Genomic DNA, 16,650 nt, shown 5'->3' on the forward strand with positions numbered 1-16,650 from the left:
GTGTTTGTGTGATACAGGACTGTTTTTGCGCGTGTGTGATACAGGACTGTGTTTGTGTATGTGTGATACAGGACTGTGTTTGTGTTTGTGTGATACAGGACTGTGTCTGCGCGTGTGTGATACAGGACTGTGTTTGTGTGTGTGTGATACAGGACTGTGTTTGCGTGTGTGTGATACAGGACTGTGTTTGCGTGTGTGTGATACAGGACTGTGTTTGTGTGTGTGTGATACAGGACTGTGTTTGTGTGTGTGTGATACAGGACTGTGTTTGTGTTTGTGTGATACAGGACTGTGTTTGCGTGTGTGTGATACAGGACTGTGTTTGTGTGTGTGTGATACAGGACTGTGTTTGCGCATGTGTGATACAGGACTGTGTCTGCGCGTGTGTGATACAGGACTGTGTTTGTGTGTGTGTGATACAGGACTGTGTCTGCGCGTGTGTGATACAGGACTGTGTTTGTGTGTGTGTGATACAGAACTGTTTTTGCGCGTGTGTGATACAGGAATGTGTTTGCGTGTGTGTGATACAGGACTGTGTTTGCGTTTGTGTGATACAGGACTGTGTCTGCGCATGTGTGATACAGGACTGTGTCTGCGCGTGTGTGATACAGGACTGTGTTTGTGTGTGTGTGATACAGGGCTGTGTTTGTGTGTGTGTGATACAGGACTGTGTCTGCGTGTGTGTGATACAGGACTGTGTTTGTGTTTGTGTGATACAGGACTGTTTTTGCGCGTGTGTAATACAGGACTGTGTTTGTGTATGTGTGATACAGGACTGTGTTTGTGTTTGTGTGATACAGGACTGTCTCTGCGCGTGTGTGATACAGGACTGTGTTTGTGTGTGTGTGATACAGGACTGTGTTTGCGCATGTGTGATACAGGACTGTGTTTGCGTGTGTGTGATACAGGACTGTGTTTGCGCGTGTGTGATACAGGACTGTGTTTGTGTGTGTGTGATACAGGACTGTGTTTGTGTTTGTGTGATACAGGACTGTGTTTGTGTGTGTGTGATACAGGACTGTGTTTGTGTTTGTGTGATACAGGACTGTTTTTGTGTTTGTGTGATACAGGACTGTGTTTGTGTTTGTGTGATACAGGACTGTGTTTGTGTGTGAGTGATACAGGACTGTGTTTGTGTGTGTGTGATACAGGACTGTGTTTGTGTTTGTGTGATACAGGACTGTGTTTGTGTGTGTGTGATACAGGACTGTGTTTGTGTGTGTGTGATACAGGACTGTGTTTGTGTTTGTGTGATACAGGACTGTGTCTGCGTGTATTTGATACAGGACTGTATCTGCGTGTATTTGATACAGGACTGTGTCTGCGTGTATTTGATACAGGACTGTGTCTGCGCATGTGTGATACAGGACTGTGTTTGTGTGTGTGTGATACAGGACTGTGTTTGCGCGTGTGTGATACAGGACTGTGTCTGCGTGTATTTGATACAGGACTGTATCTGCGTGTATTTGATACAGGACTGTATCTGCGTGTATTTGATACAGGACTGTGTCTGCATATATTTGATACAGGACTGTATCTGCGTGTATTTGATACAGGACTGTGTCTGCATGTATTTGATACAGGACTGTATCTGCGTGTATTTGATACAGGACTGTGTCTGCGTGTATTTGATACAGGACTGTATCTGCGTGTATTTGATACAGGACTGTGTCTGTGTGTATTTGATACAGGACTGTATCTGCGTGTATTTGATACAGGACTGTATCCTTGTGTATTTGATACAGGACTGTATCTGCGTGTATTTGATACAGGACTGTGTCTGCGTGTACTTGATACAGGACTGTATCTGCGTGTATTTGATACAGGACTGTGTATGCATGTATTTGATACAGGACTGTGTCTGCATGTATTTGATACAGGATTGTATCTGTGTGTATTTGAGACAGGACTGTATCTGCGTTTATTTGATACAGGACTGTGTCTGCGTGTATTTGTCCAGAACTCAGAGCTCTAAATTGTTCAATCTCCCACTATCCTCAATAGAGTTGAGCTGACAGAACAGCAGCAGAAAATACAGTATTGTTTCAGAAACCTGTTTAAAGGGGGGCGGGGGTGTCTTATTATTACCTGAGGAAAGCATTCCCGAGTTTTATGTGGAGCATCATTTTTATAATGAACTAAGTTTAGCATTTCAAATTGGTTTGTGTTCTTTGTAAATTCTCATCACAGGGGTTTTTACAGGACGTGTAAATCAATTCAAAATGACAAGACTGACTATAGCTAAAACAGCCCCTCCTTCTAATAGATACAGCTAGCTCACTACAATACAGTATATACACACAGGCAGTGTGCATGTTCTATGGTTAACAGAATACTTATTGTAAATGTACCCATTTTTGCAGTTTTCCAATACACAGCTAATACCAGTATATAATATACTGGTATATAATGCTTAACTTTAATGGGTACGCTTACTCAAAACTGTCCTTCCACAGTAACAAAGCCCTTGACTAAGTTTACACAATCAGAACTATAGACTAGTGTCTTCCATTGCATGTGCATTCTGTGGTGAAGCTCACTACGTACACATTACAGAAAGCATCCCAGTCCATTAATGATGATAAATCAATACAATGAGACAGTGCACAACAATGATGTACAAACAGGTTAGCACTAGCTTCGTTTTTCGGATAGCGGGGAGCGTGATACATGAGCCCTGGGCAGACGTATTGATTTTCCTGGGGAGCTGGAAATCAAAACGCAGGGAGGAATTACTATATTATTCATATCTTTTTTTACCATGCCATTTAATAATCCACAGCTTTCCCATATTAATTAGAACAGATTTGTTAAAGGATCTACATGGAGTTGCTGCTTTCTCCTGTGAAGATGAGCTTTCTGAAGCCGATTTATTAGGTAGGGGTGTGCTTGGCTCTGTCTGCAGAACTTGTGCTCCAGAGAGAGATAAAAAATAAAAAAAAACCTCTCTGCTCCTTATTCAGCAGATTTGCTACAACCAGACTAATTATCATCTCTCCAGCCTATACAACACACCAGCTAAGAAATGACTGTATCCTGTTCAGTACATTGCTGCATTTCCTTTGTATTCAAGTTTAAATGTGCTGTTTATATTCCCTGCAGTGTTGCTCACTCTGGTAAACGGATCTGTTCAACAAATATTTTTTTTTCCTCTTTGTGTTTTAGGCCTGCCTGGCAAGCAGAGGTCACAAAAACAGTCCTGTATCACACAAACACAAACACACTCCTGTATCACACACACACAAACACAGTCCTGTATCACACACGCGCAGACACAGTCCTGTATCACACAAACACAAACACAGTCCTGTATCACACACACACAAACACAGTCCTGTATCACACACGCGCAAACACAGTCCTGTATCACACACACGCAAACACAGTCCTGTATCACACATGCGCAAACACAGTCCTGTATCACACACACACAAACACAGTCCTGTATCACACACGCGCAGACACAGTCCTGTATCAAATACGCGCAGACACAGTCCTGTATCAAATACATGCAGACACAGTCATGTATCAAATACACGCAGACACATTCCTGTATCACACAAACACAAACACAGTCCTGTATCACACAAACACAAACACAGTCCTGTATCACACACACACAAACACAGTCCTGTATCACACAAACACAAACACAGTCCTGTATCACACACACACAAACACAGTCCTGTATCACACATGCGCAGACACAGTCCTGTATCAAATACACGCAGACACAGTCCTGTATCAAATACACGCAGACACAGTCATGTATCAAATACACGCAGACACAGTCCTGTATCAAATACACGCAGACACATTCCTGTATCACACAAACACAAACACAGTCCTGTATCACACAAACACAAACACAGTCCTGTATCACACACACACAAACACAGTCCTGTATCACACAAACACAAACACAGTCCTGTATCACACACACATAAACACAGTCCTGTATCACACACACACACAAACACAGTCCTGTATCACACAAACACAAACACAGTCCTGTATCACACACACGCAAACACAGTCCTGTATATATAAACAAATATTTTTTTTTCCTCTCTGTGTTTTAGGCCTGCCTGGCAAGCAGAGGTCTGGAATCACTTGCAAAGTCTGCCACCCAGATCATGCGAAAGTGTTACCCCAAGCAGCCCCTTCCTCTACTGAGCGATCGGAGCACCTACTCCTTCCCCTTGCCTGGCTGCCCTGCCTCCAAACCGGACAGCGCCCCCACATCGGAGGGTAAGGCGGGACAGCTTCAGACATGGCTTGCCTTCGGGAATGTGTCCTGGACAATTATTTCTACCTTACATGACATACAAAAGGGAATAAAAAAGGGGTAATTGAGACCAATCTCTGCTCCTTGGGGGCTGGAGAAACATGTCAGTTCAATCAAAACCTACTAAACAACGTGCAGTGCTCTTGATATACTATACAGTACATATACAATGGATGAAAGTGGTCTATAATCCTTCTTAAATTGCATGATCCGTCCACCTGTATAACAAATAACATCTTGCTTCTTGGAAATTACTGACCAGTTGGCATAAGAGGCCCCCTAACTTTGTTCAACACTTAGTTGGGTCTAATTAGGAGTGCTACTTTCTTTCAAAAGTGGCGCTTAATTAGATTCAAAGTGAGGATCTTTTAAATACAAGGACTACTGAAGTGCGTCAGTCTTCACACAGTCAGGACCCGGTGGTCTGCAGGGGTCATGTGTCCTGTCTCTCGCTGAATATTCTTTGTGATTAACCTTTTCCTGTCGCCTATGCTTTATTCTTTTGTGACAAGTTCAGCTCATCCCTATTCAGTATTCACATGTGCTTCTGAATATTTATTAAAGGAAACCCTCCAGGAAACAATTCATTGGGCTGATTCATCCTGTCCAGCGGGATCACAGAGCAAAAACACCCTTCATTAGACACACAAATCAAAGGTCACATAACACAGGAGCAATGACAAAGCCATTAGTTACAAAGCAGCTTCAGATAGAGAGACACATCTGATTTCACTTGGGAGAGGAGACGTCACTTTTATAAAAGCAGGTATTCTGTTCCAGAGTGAAGGAGTTTTAAAAGCAGAGATACATTTTACAATCCAACAGGGGCTTTAATAGCTCAAGTGCTCACATTTCCAGTAAAAAGATATAGAACTGGGGGAAAAAAAACTAACACTTTGAGATTTTCATAGGTGTCAACCAGCACAGAAACACTCTCTTATGCTGTATATTGGCTGTTAGGGTAGTAAAGGGAGACACACTTCTACTAATATATTACAGCTGCACACTTCCTCTAGCCAGGGGGAAAGGGGTGGAGCGGGTGTGGCCTGAATAAGAGACCTTCGCAAGCTTTAAATGAGGCGCACACCTGAGAAAGGAAGACACATTATACAAAAGCTAACGAAAGGAAGACAAAGGCGTGGTTTAAAAGTCTAGCAAGTCCACCTTTAAGATTGTTCTAAAGGATCAGCTTGAAGACTGAATCTCCAACAGCAGAGCATATTGGAGTGTAAAAAGTTTTGTTTTTGGACAATCGTTGACTTTTCTTGTCTCTCTGTGCTCTCCACTATTCTAACCACTTTGTCCGACTCTAAGAAGGCTGGTTAGTGGCGGTGCTTGAGAGTTGTGTGTTACAGCCTGCAATCTGACAGGAACAAGACACAGAGCAGCTTACATGTATTTCATTTCTGTTGTATAGTTAGAGGACAATGGGGTTTGAACATCCAGGCTGCTAACAGCCCCACCAACTCCAGGACTAGTGCAATAATCACCCTTCAGATTGAAATCTCTCCCCGTGTCTGAAGTGCCAAGAGGCTGATTGAATTTTGGCACGTCGTGATCATTTTGTTCGGCTCTCTGCCTCTCTCCTCGCTGGTGGGATTTGCATTTTTGTTTGTAAATGTTTGACTTAACCTTCGCTTTGCCCTTCCAGGGAGCTTCCCATGCCTGTACTTTCAGCCCATATGTTTGCTGGCAACCTGCTGAATCCAGTCATAAAATCTCAAGCACCATTTTGCTGGATGGATTTTTCCATCTGGTGCTCCGGCACATCTCGTCCAGAACACTGATCCCTGAAGCCATAAGAGGTTGAGCCATAAGGTGCAAGGCTGCCAGCTATAGATGGAATATCTTGAGAAACAGTAACAGTGACACTGTGACATGGCAATGAATGAGAAAGGCACTTACAAGAAGGCTATGTATTAATACAAATGAATGCATCTCAATATTTGAGTAACAGCTTTTAGAATGCTATAAAAGTTACAGGTCTTTAGAATTCTGCTAGAATGCCATATGAAACTATTTGACAGCCTCCTTATTTTCAGATAATAATTTGGAAGAAGAAAGCGATGAAGAAGACACAGAAATTGATGATTTGGACAGAGAAGAAGTAAGTCTGTTCATTTTGAAGATTGTACAGGGAAATGTGCTTGATTCACAGAGAGAAGTGAGCATTATAATTTATATAAATCCTCTTTAATGTGAAGGACTACATCAGACACACACACACACACACACACACACACACACACACACACACACACACAGATGCTATTTTCGAAATGTACGTCCCCTTCTGTGAAAAATGTTACGTGATAACTTTGAGACTTTTATGCCAATACATTCTGTTCAGTGTTAAAGAAGACAGTTCTGGCAGATATGAATGAAGGCTTTTGATTAGCTGAGAGGCACTCTCTAATTTATTATAATTACTGCTCCAGGAGCAGAGGATTGATTTGTACCATGCCAAAAATCATTCTGCTTTCTTGATGGAAATGGTAAAAGATATATATTTCTAGTCAATCTTTAATACTGATCTTTCCAAATAGGAGTTCTGTAAAACTGCTGCCCGACGTCTGCAGCATGGGAACAAATCCAAGTTTGAAATCCTGCTGTTCCGATGGGTGCACAGTCAGTTAGGCAGTTTCTATGCTTTAGTGAGACCGTATAGTCTAAACACACAGCTAAACGAAAAATGAAATAGCAAAAGAAATGAAAAGAATATATCGGAATCTGTATTGCATTTCCACCCTCTGCACACTCATGCTAATGACTTCCACCCTCTGCACACTCATGTTAATGCCCCTCCTGAGCGGAGTGCTGACATTCTGATATGCTGGTGCAGGGCCTTCCACATCCATCTCTGCTAAATGGAACTTTTCCTGACTTCAAGCCCCCTCCTCCCAGCAATCTCTAAACCAGCGGCACACTGGCTCGCTGTCAGTGCGAGAGGCTGGTGGCAGCCTTGGTTATATATCAGCTGGTTTAACACCAGCAAACCTGTGATGCTGCTGTACCGTTTGCTGTTGGCCAGGAGAAGTGAACTGAAACAAAGTCCCACTGTCAGTCACAACCCACTCTGCACTTTAGTGTATACTGCAATAGTATGACGTGCTGTTGGTTAAACCTGTAGAAATAGATTGAAAACACCTGGAAGCATGTCTGTTTGTCTGAAAGAAAATTGAGGGAAACAAAATACAGTAACAAACAACATTAGAGTTGGGCTGCTGGCATCCAGTACATCCTGTAGGAATCATGCTGGACCATGAACTGTAGAAGTAGGGCGGAGCGGCTGAACTCATTGTTCCTCATGCTGTGTAACCTGTGTACCTGCAGGACGATGATCTGGAGACTGACTTGACGAAGCTTCGTACGCGACCAGAGCCTGACCGCCCCCTAGAGGAGCTGGGCCAGTATGCCAGGCTCTGCCCTGAACTTCACTACGACTTCCAGGTAATCTCTTCAGCATTGTTACAGAATCGGGAGCTATACCTGCCAGCCTTTTCAAAAGGGAGCTTTGTCTTTTGGATTTATATTTCATTGTTATTTTTATTCAGCACTCCTAAGCACTGTGCATTGTTCTTAAACAGCTATGGCAGACAGCAAAATGCTTGTCTTTTGATCATTTGTTGGTAGAGCACCTCTTTCTCAAGCACAGTAAATATTCATTACTCAGAGACCAGACCTCTGCCTTGGTGTAGCGACCCTCTTCATCCAAACCTCTCAAGCTGAACATGCAATGATACACTTTGGTCTTTCCAAGAGTAGAAATGAATAGAAATGTCACCGTGCTCCAAGTGAATCTCTCCGCGCTGCGTCTCACTGCACCCGGCACCACTGTTTTAATTTAAACAGTATCACTTATTAGATTAACGGCTGGCATTGAAAAACGTTACTTCTCCAATTAATTTACGGTTGTCTTCCCCTCTGTAATAATTCAAAGTGGCGTGAGACAGCGGCTAAATGAAATGAGGCTGGGCCAGGATTTTATCAGCTCAGAATAATAAAAAAGATCTTGTTTATTCTCACATGTATGCTGACTCTGACATCGTGTCAATGGGGTCTTGTATCGGGTTGGACTCCTGGCTCTGCAGATGGAAGAGTTAAGCTCCGTAGTGTTAGTGGCTGATATTGTAAAAAATGTCAAATTGAAAATGTCAAATCTTTAGGTATTTCATTAGATTAGTGCTACAGTATAACACATTCTGCAGACCCCATTCATAACCTCTGACTGCTGTATGTAGTAGCAGGAGAGGGCGTGTTAGTCTGACAAAGTTAAGGCTTGACAGGGAGAAAACTTGTGTCTTTGCAGCAAAAAAAACTGTAGGGAAGACATTACCACTGATAATACTACTACTACTACTGCCCGCTGGTCTCCAGGGGAGCTGGGGACCTGGGATGGAGGGTCCTGCACGGATCGTTCGCGTCAGGAGAGATCCTGCATCACTGTATCGACTCTGACGCCGCCTGCCCTTTCTGCGGTCAGTCCGAGTCGGTGTTTCACATTTATTTTCTGTGAGCCAGGCTGCAACCGTTTTTCTTGCTGCTGAAGAACCTCCTGCTGCAGTTCTGGCTGCATTTCTCCCCCACCCTCCTCATATTCGGCCACCTTGTTCTTGGCTCCAGCAAGAAGAGAGACCTCCTTGTGAATCTGCTCCTGGCTCTTGCTAAACTGACAATTTACAAGACCAGGATGCGCAAGATGATCGTGGAGGGTCTCTTTGACTGCGGGACCATGTTTAGGGCCCTTGTCTGATGCGGGGTTCAGTTGGAGCATGCTCACGTGGAGTCCGCTGGTGACATGGCCGCCTTTGTCGACCAGTGGGCTCTAGGGGGTGTACTCTGTACCACCTCCCCTTTGGTTTTGAACATTTAGTTTACAGTCTTTTCAGTGGTTTTTCAGTTAAACTAGTTAAGGTTCATCTTATTTAGCACCCTCAAGGGTGCTAATTTGAATTTTTTTCCAGATGTCTTTGGACAGCTGGTGTAGTCCCATCAAACGGACCTTAAATAGGACTACTACTACTACTACTACCTAATAATAATAATAATAATAATAATAATAATAATAATAATAATAATAATGTGATCCCTCTTCTTTAATGTATATTCCCATGTCCGTTGATCTGATATGATCTGATCTTCCATAACATTTTCACCCTATACTTCTATGTGTCTAATCTAAGCAATTAGCTCTCCACTGGTTCCATTGCCTGGCCTGCCAGGCTCTCTTCTTAATACATGCAGGTCCCGCGAGAGAAGACTAATAATTCCCAACGCATAGTGATGCCTCATCTCCTGCATTCCTGTCAAGCGGAAGATCGTTTGTGACATTGATTGACGCTACTCATCCTTGATATAAGTGTGCAGGATTGGAAATGAGAAGGCTAATTTCTTCTGTGAAAACCCAGCTGTGTGAATGGGAGAAGCCCTGATTTAGACAGATACCTGAGCTAAGAATAGGTGACAAGAGAAGAAAAAGCACAGAGATGAAGCGAGTCCCAGGGTACCCTGGGAATGGCATTGGTAATCCCAGCAATCCTGAGCACAGACTCACTGTCTCAGTGAACAGACAAGCACCATCTGCTGTGTGTCAGCATCCTTCCCTTGAGTTAGAGCTTCCACCCCCATCTGAAACAATGCAGCTCAGACTGCTTGTTATTATTCAAGATTGTCTCATTTACTTGTGCTGTAAGCCCTCTACCCTCTTCTCCATCAACAAACACTGTTGAATAGTGACACCCTGCAAGGGAGCCGCAATGATGAATGCTAATAATGATGCTGAATTCAGCTCCTCGTATACAGAAAAGTATTAGCATGGTGAACAAAAAAGATACATTAACCGAGGCATTCCGAGGTGTTTGTAAAAACCCATTGAAAACATAAAGCACAGGCTAGCAAGGTAAAATACTGAAGTGTGAATATGTCATTTCCACAGGAGAGGCCAAAGCAATTTCATTTCCACAGGTGAGGCTAAAGCAGTGTCATTTCCACAGGTGAGACTAAAGCAGTGTCATTTCCACAGGTGAGGCTAAAGCAGCGTCATTTCCACAGGTGAGACTAAAGCAGTGTCATTTCCACAGGTGAGGCTAAAGCTGTGTCTGCCTCAGTGAGCCCAGCCCTGACAGCCGAAGCTCACTCAGATGATGAAGTTCAGCAGTTTGTTTGGAGGAATGAGTTTTTGTTTGGTTTCTGCAGGGTCGGCACCCATGACCTCTCCTTCAGATTCAATGGAAACTAATGCCAGTTATGGAAGGCAGCTAAATGAATATCTGAGTGCTGCTTACCTGCTGGGAATCCTTAATGCAGAAGATGTTTTGAATTTTTTATCTGTCAGCTGCAATAACTGGAGTGCTCATCTGTTTAAATATCAAAGTAACTGTTGCTTTGAATCCCTCTTACATAACAGGAGGAAGCTTGGGATCTACACCCTGCATGTTTCATGTACACTGTAGTGTTTGTTGTTATTTGTTTTACTGAACTGTGACTGCAGACTAGCAGCAGTTTCATCGCAATCAAAGTTTACCACAGTGACAACAAGTGTAATAAAGCATAGTGAATGTATGGCTCAGCATGAGAAAATCCCAGCAGTATTGTAAACCATATTAAAAAAAGGGCTATGGTAAAGCATGAAAAGCATAGGGCAACTGCAGCCTTTCTGTGTACAATTACGTGTTAAACTTTTATAAGGTTCAAAAGCATTCAAACTAGAGTTGCATAACAGATAAACTGTTGTCTACATTAATACAGTTATTGACACTGAGTCTCCTTCTAAACAGAGAGTGAAGGAAGAATGTCTGAGTGGCAGGTAGTCTGAGCTGCAGCAAATTCTCATTTCTAACCCTCAGGATCTGGACTCAGACCCAGACGGAGAGGAGAGCTCTGATGAGGATGGCTTCCTGTACAGTGACGCTGGTCCAGGCCCAAGATTCTTCTCTGGGGGTAGACGAGAGGACCAGCGGTCCCCTGGCTCTGAGAACCAGGGAGACCCTGGAGGGGAGGGGAACAGCTCTTGTCAAGCAGGCAGCAGCGGGGGTCCCGAACCCCAGCTCAACCCTAGAGACTTCCACAGCCAGTACCTGAGCAGCGGGAGAGCTGGACACGAGATCCCCAGTATGATTGAACGGCTGCTGGAGAAGCACCGGGGCTGTATCCCCGGCCATGACCCCCAGGTCTACACCACCACAGCCGCCAACACCAAATCCATTGCCGGGTACTCCGTCCTCGCCTTCCCGGATTTCTGGGGGCACCTCCCGCCACCCTACCGGCAACCAATGGCACAGCGTAGACAGGGAGTGCAGAGGTAAGGGCTGCTTTATTCATGCCATTTATTGGTATTATGATTGAAGTGCAATTTGAGGGAATGCAAATTCTAGGCAAGAGCTATATTTGCATATAACACCTGCAGATACTGTTTGCTACAATAAGTTCAGAGCTGTCTCGCTCTTGGCCAGCACAGTGTTGAGTGCTAGTCTCTGCCCAGGGCTGAGCACAGCTACTCTTTAGCAGGACGTGTCAGCATATTGTGGTGCCGTCATTATTCATAAAGGACCGTACTGCGGCAGAGCGTGTGACAATGAAACTGCGTGAGTGAGGGCAACAAAAAGCTACCGAAGACATTTTCATTTCCTTTCCTTCACCAATTGATTTATTTGTTCCCTCTTTGTGGCATCTTGGACAGCTGATCTTAGATCAGAATCGTTGAGTAGATACTTATCATTTCATTAAGGAGCATTGATGAGTGTTTGCCTTGACCATGGGGCAATTCACTGGGAACTAGTTACTGTGCTGTTCTGTCAGCAGCAGAATATCACCTATAAACAAGACAGAGTCCTGAAAGCCTTCTCTCAGACTGCAAGTGGGAGCCAGGTCCTGAAAGGGTGTTTTATTAAATTGGATGATATTACAGGAGAGGGGAGAGTGAACTGCAGATGGATAAACTACATTAACACCCCTGAATAGCGGAAAGACACTGGAGTGTGCCATTCTTCTAGTCATCCCTGCTCCATTCGATTGTGTTGTGTGCAGAGTCAAGGCTCTTACACCATGCTTACGGGTTCAGATGTGCTTTGTGTTGTAAACTGAATGATACAGAGACTTGCAGAGAGCTGTCTTTGGATCTGTGGACTGAAACAATACAGTCCAGCACAGAGGCAAACCTGCAAGAGCAAACAACACAGTCCAGCACAGAGGCAAACCTGTATTTGATTCGGTATGCTTTCCCTCTTATCCTTGAGAGAGAATTCTCAGTGACTGTATATACTTGCAGTTGACTTCATTTTGTATAAAGACTTATTCAAGAAAATGCCACATTGAAGTAAAAAGAAGTCTTTGAAGTGTAAAATCTCCAATGAGAAAGAGTCTCACTATCTGCACTCTATCATTAGCACTGGCGAGTCTCACTATCTGCACTCTATCATTAGCACTGGCGAGACATTTTACTTTTCAGTGAATTCTTTGTACCAGCCCTCCAGGACTGATTAATTTTGTTTGTAGTTCCTGTGGCTGCATTGACTCTAACACCAGCACTAAGCTTATTGGATAGGCATGTCTCACATGTCCTGTTCATGCTTTAATAACCAACCTGCTTAACTGCTGTCTGTCTGTCTGTTTGTAGAGTATTGAATAAGGGGGTGCCCTGCTGAACTGCAGTCTGTCTGTCTGTTGTTGAGTATTGAATAAGGGGGTGCTCTGCTGAACTGCAGTCTGTCTGTCTGTTTGTGGAGTATTGAATAAGGGGGTGCCCTGCTGAACTGCAGTCTGTCTGTCTGTTGTTGAGTATTGAATAAGAGGGTGCCTTTTTATGTATTGCACAATGCTGCCAGTTATTAGGTATTCTTGTAATTATTAATATGGTTTAAAAATCATTGGATGCTTTTCCGGGGAGTTTGAAAACCTGCCACAGTAAATTCTGACCTCCCACCCCAGTTTATCTCCCTTGGGTACATTTTGATTAAACAGTTGAAAGGAGCAAAGGAGTCCAGCACATGTTTTTTGAATGTGCTGTTTTCTGTGCTTTTCTTTCTTTCCGCATCTCAGAGTGGAGCTTGTTACACAGCAATGGATTCTAGCAGCTGGCTGTGAAATAATCGACGCATGACAACGCACTGTTTAAAAGGAGAGGGGCACTATAAAACTTCTCAACTGGCTTTGATTGTGTGCTCCTTGTATCTTCTGTCTGATCTGTGGAAAGGCTGGGACCGCTGGGAGCCAATCAGCATGACTCAGTGAGCGAGTGGGAAAATAACGAGTGTGCTGTTGAGCTGGAACAGACATGCATGTTAAGAACTGCTAATCATTTTCTAGTACAGAACAGGTGGCTGAGTGTTACAGAATACCCCTTGACACACCTCTCACCTCCATCACAACCAAGTGCTTTTATCGGCATATCGTGGGCCATGAATCAGCGTGGTGCATTTTAACGGGACCTCCACCCACTGCCCTGTCTACTTTACCTTCTGAAAGGCTCAGGGAAGGTATAGTGGCATTGCCTCTGATGATTGTTTCATAGATGCAAAAAAAACATCACTGTGGACTAGTAAGCAGGTTGCTGAGAGACAGGGATTCAGCAGAAATCTGTGCAATCCTGTCTTGTAAAAAGCAAGTGAAGTAATGCCTCCCTGTGTGTGAGAAGCTTTATTGGCCTGCAAATGTTTTTTTTTGCTGCAGCACAGAGAAAAAATCTAAAGGCAGCAGTAATTTATTCAATCTAACCGATTTTGTCTTTTCATTTCCAGAAGCAAAGTGTTTGAAGACATCCAGAGGTTACTCAGTCCTGCAGATGTTGTTGACAAAGTCGTGTTTGATTTGGAAGCTCCCAGGTAAAGGGCTTATAAATAAGGAATCACAGCTGGGACTGTGGAAGCTTGTGAAAACTATTTTTGAAGGCTCGTTTAACCAGGCTAGAGGGAGGGTGAAAGAGTCCTAGTTCTAGTTTAGTTTTCATCAACAGCTTATCTACCTTAAATAAATTAGTTTAGGTCATTGGCTATATAGATGTCGACACAGGTTAATTCAATCTGTCTTGCGGGCTGGACTTCCCATCCCATATCAGTGACTTTAGATGATTCAGTACATTGTTATCTGCGTTAAAAACAATAAGATCTCTGTGCTGAATGCAGGAGTATGCCAACGCTGGTGTGTCATCAACTTGCAATCAATGACGTGGCTGATGTGCAATATTAAATCTGTTGGTCAGTTTTAATCCCAAATATTTGGAAGTAGTTCAGACTGGTATGCAATCCATTGCCCTGTACCCTTTTACCCCCAAGCCAGAGCCCTGCAATCATTAATAATGCCTCAGAGAAGTTTCGGAAGGCTATGTTGACCCACAGAAGCAAGCTCTTTGTAGTTTTCTGCCTAAGCAGCTACAAGCTATTCCATTCTCAACTTTGGTAAACAAGGATTCTGTGTCAGAGCTTACCAGAGATGATCTAGGATCAGTTTAGGCAAAATGTGTATTTACATATTAATAACTGAATAATCCAAAACATTTGCACTCTGCATGATGTCTAGGCTAAAGGAAATCTTACTGCAGTACATCTGAGCAGATGCACTTTTCATCTCTTTGCAAATTTCACTGTGTGAATTAAATCTCTCAATGAAGAGAATGTATTTATTAACACATTGGGGAACACAAAGCCTTCATCTGAACACATGCCCCCTCCACTCCCTGATGCTTTCACTTTGCAGTGCACAGCCAACCCAAACGCTTGCAAAGGAATGCTGTTTGACCTCCAGCGTGATAGTTTTCTATGCAAAGTACAAAAAAATACACAAAAACTCTGTGCACCTAAAAGAGAAAAGAGTCTGAATTTTAAACTCCCAAGCAACAGAGAAGAGCAAAGAGCAGTATTCAATTTTCAGTACAGCAGCTTCAGCTCAGCCTGCTTGAGAGTAAGAGATTCTTGGGAAGTGTGAGCCTGGGGGTGATCACACTGATACAGCCCCTTCTCCGTGACACTCTCCCTCCTGTAACCCGGATTTCTACCCCCACCATTTATCATACTGCAGATGGGCTTACTCCATCCCATCCACCCTGCCATGGTGAAGCCATTCTCATGTGTGTGTGCTATCACTTATTATCACATATTGAACCATGCAGTATGAAACACAATATTAAACTCAAACTCAAGGGTACATTTACTGTTTCCTCCCCTCTCCTTCCCTTATCTTCCACCCTTAGCTCTCAGGACACTGCTGAAGATTCAGACTCTCTGCGCTTCTACTCCAAATTTGAGTCAGGGAATCTCCGGAAAGCCATTCAAGTCCGCAGGTATGTTTTAAGATTCCTTGTTTTTTTTTCCATTTGCCAGGCAGGATCTGACAGATTTGACAGTGATCACCCTGGACAGCCCAAAGATTGCAATGCGGTTACTAGAAATTATACTTGGAGATCCTAAAAGCAAGAAAGAACCAGAATTCCTCCTGATTGAAGCCAGTACTATCAGCATCATAACTCCCATGATCACTGGAAGGGGTTAGTGCAGAGAGAGACAGCATCATAACTCCCATGATCACTGGAAGGGGTTAGTGCAGAGAGAGACAGCATCATAACTCCCATGATCACTGGAAGGGGTTAGTGCAGAGAGAGACAGCATCATAACTCCCATGATCACTGGAAGGGGTTAGTGCAGAGAGAGATAGCATCATAACTCCCATGATCAGTGGAAGGGGTTAGTGCAGAAAGAGAATTTTACTGTAGCAATCAAGATTAATGTGCATGTATAGTTTTGGCACTGGCTGCTCTGGGAAGGTAAAGTAGCTCATATTGGATATAAAGTCGTTGCTATTAAGATAATACATTAGGCACGTGAAAGCACTGTTGTTTTCTGAAGTCTGTTCTATGTTCTGTTCCCTTCACAGCTACGAGTACGATGTGATTCTGAACTCAGATGTCAACTGCTCCCACTACCACCATTGGTTTTATTTCGAGGTCAGTGGGATGAAGGCGGGGGTTCCCTATCGCTTCAACATCATCAACTGTGAGAAAGCCAACAGCCAGTTCAACTACGGTGAGAGACTGTGCTGTAATACTGCTACTTAGAAGACAAGCGGGCGCTTTTATCGATTAGTCATGCAGTATAACTATTATAGATTAGTCATGCAGTATAAACCAGTTATCGAGTACATGAGCAGACAGGGCGGGTTTGTAGAATGGCAAAAGTGTCCATTTTGTTGTAATTAATTTACTGGTCCAGTGCAGCGCCTCCATATTAAATAAACGAATGAATACAATTTCCCAGCATGTTGGCCCGTGCCTGTGAACAGAGTCGTACTTGCAGACTGTACTCTCTGGAGAGAGTTTTAGTTCTCAGGGAGGCAGCTGGGAGGCTCTCTGCTCCCAAGCACTAACTCATCTCTTT

General features: G+C 43.5%; 1 protein-coding gene across 2 annotated transcripts in view; it reads left to right on the top strand.

The window, feature by feature from the left end:
- The window catches only part of LOC121299046 (cytosolic carboxypeptidase 4), a 100,268-nt gene that overhangs the window by 23,888 nt on the left and 59,730 nt on the right, over positions 1-16,650 (top strand). For both annotated transcript variants that reach the window (XR_005947353.1, XM_041226529.1), the window contains exons 8-14: positions 4,083-4,251; positions 6,331-6,395; positions 7,622-7,738; positions 11,134-11,588; positions 14,023-14,106; positions 15,471-15,560; positions 16,151-16,299. Coding sequence is in view for 1 of the 2 variants with exons in the window: in XM_041226529.1 (XP_041082463.1) it covers positions 4,083-4,251; positions 6,331-6,395; positions 7,622-7,738; positions 11,134-11,588; positions 14,023-14,106; positions 15,471-15,560; positions 16,151-16,299 (1,129 nt within the window). In the remaining variant the exon portion in view is untranslated. The remainder of the gene's footprint in view (positions 1-4,082; positions 4,252-6,330; positions 6,396-7,621; positions 7,739-11,133; positions 11,589-14,022; positions 14,107-15,470; positions 15,561-16,150; positions 16,300-16,650) is intronic.

This window comes from Polyodon spathula, chromosome 24 (assembly GCF_017654505.1).
Source record: "Polyodon spathula isolate WHYD16114869_AA chromosome 24, ASM1765450v1, whole genome shotgun sequence".
Lineage (NCBI taxonomy): Eukaryota > Metazoa > Chordata > Actinopteri > Acipenseriformes > Polyodontidae > Polyodon > Polyodon spathula.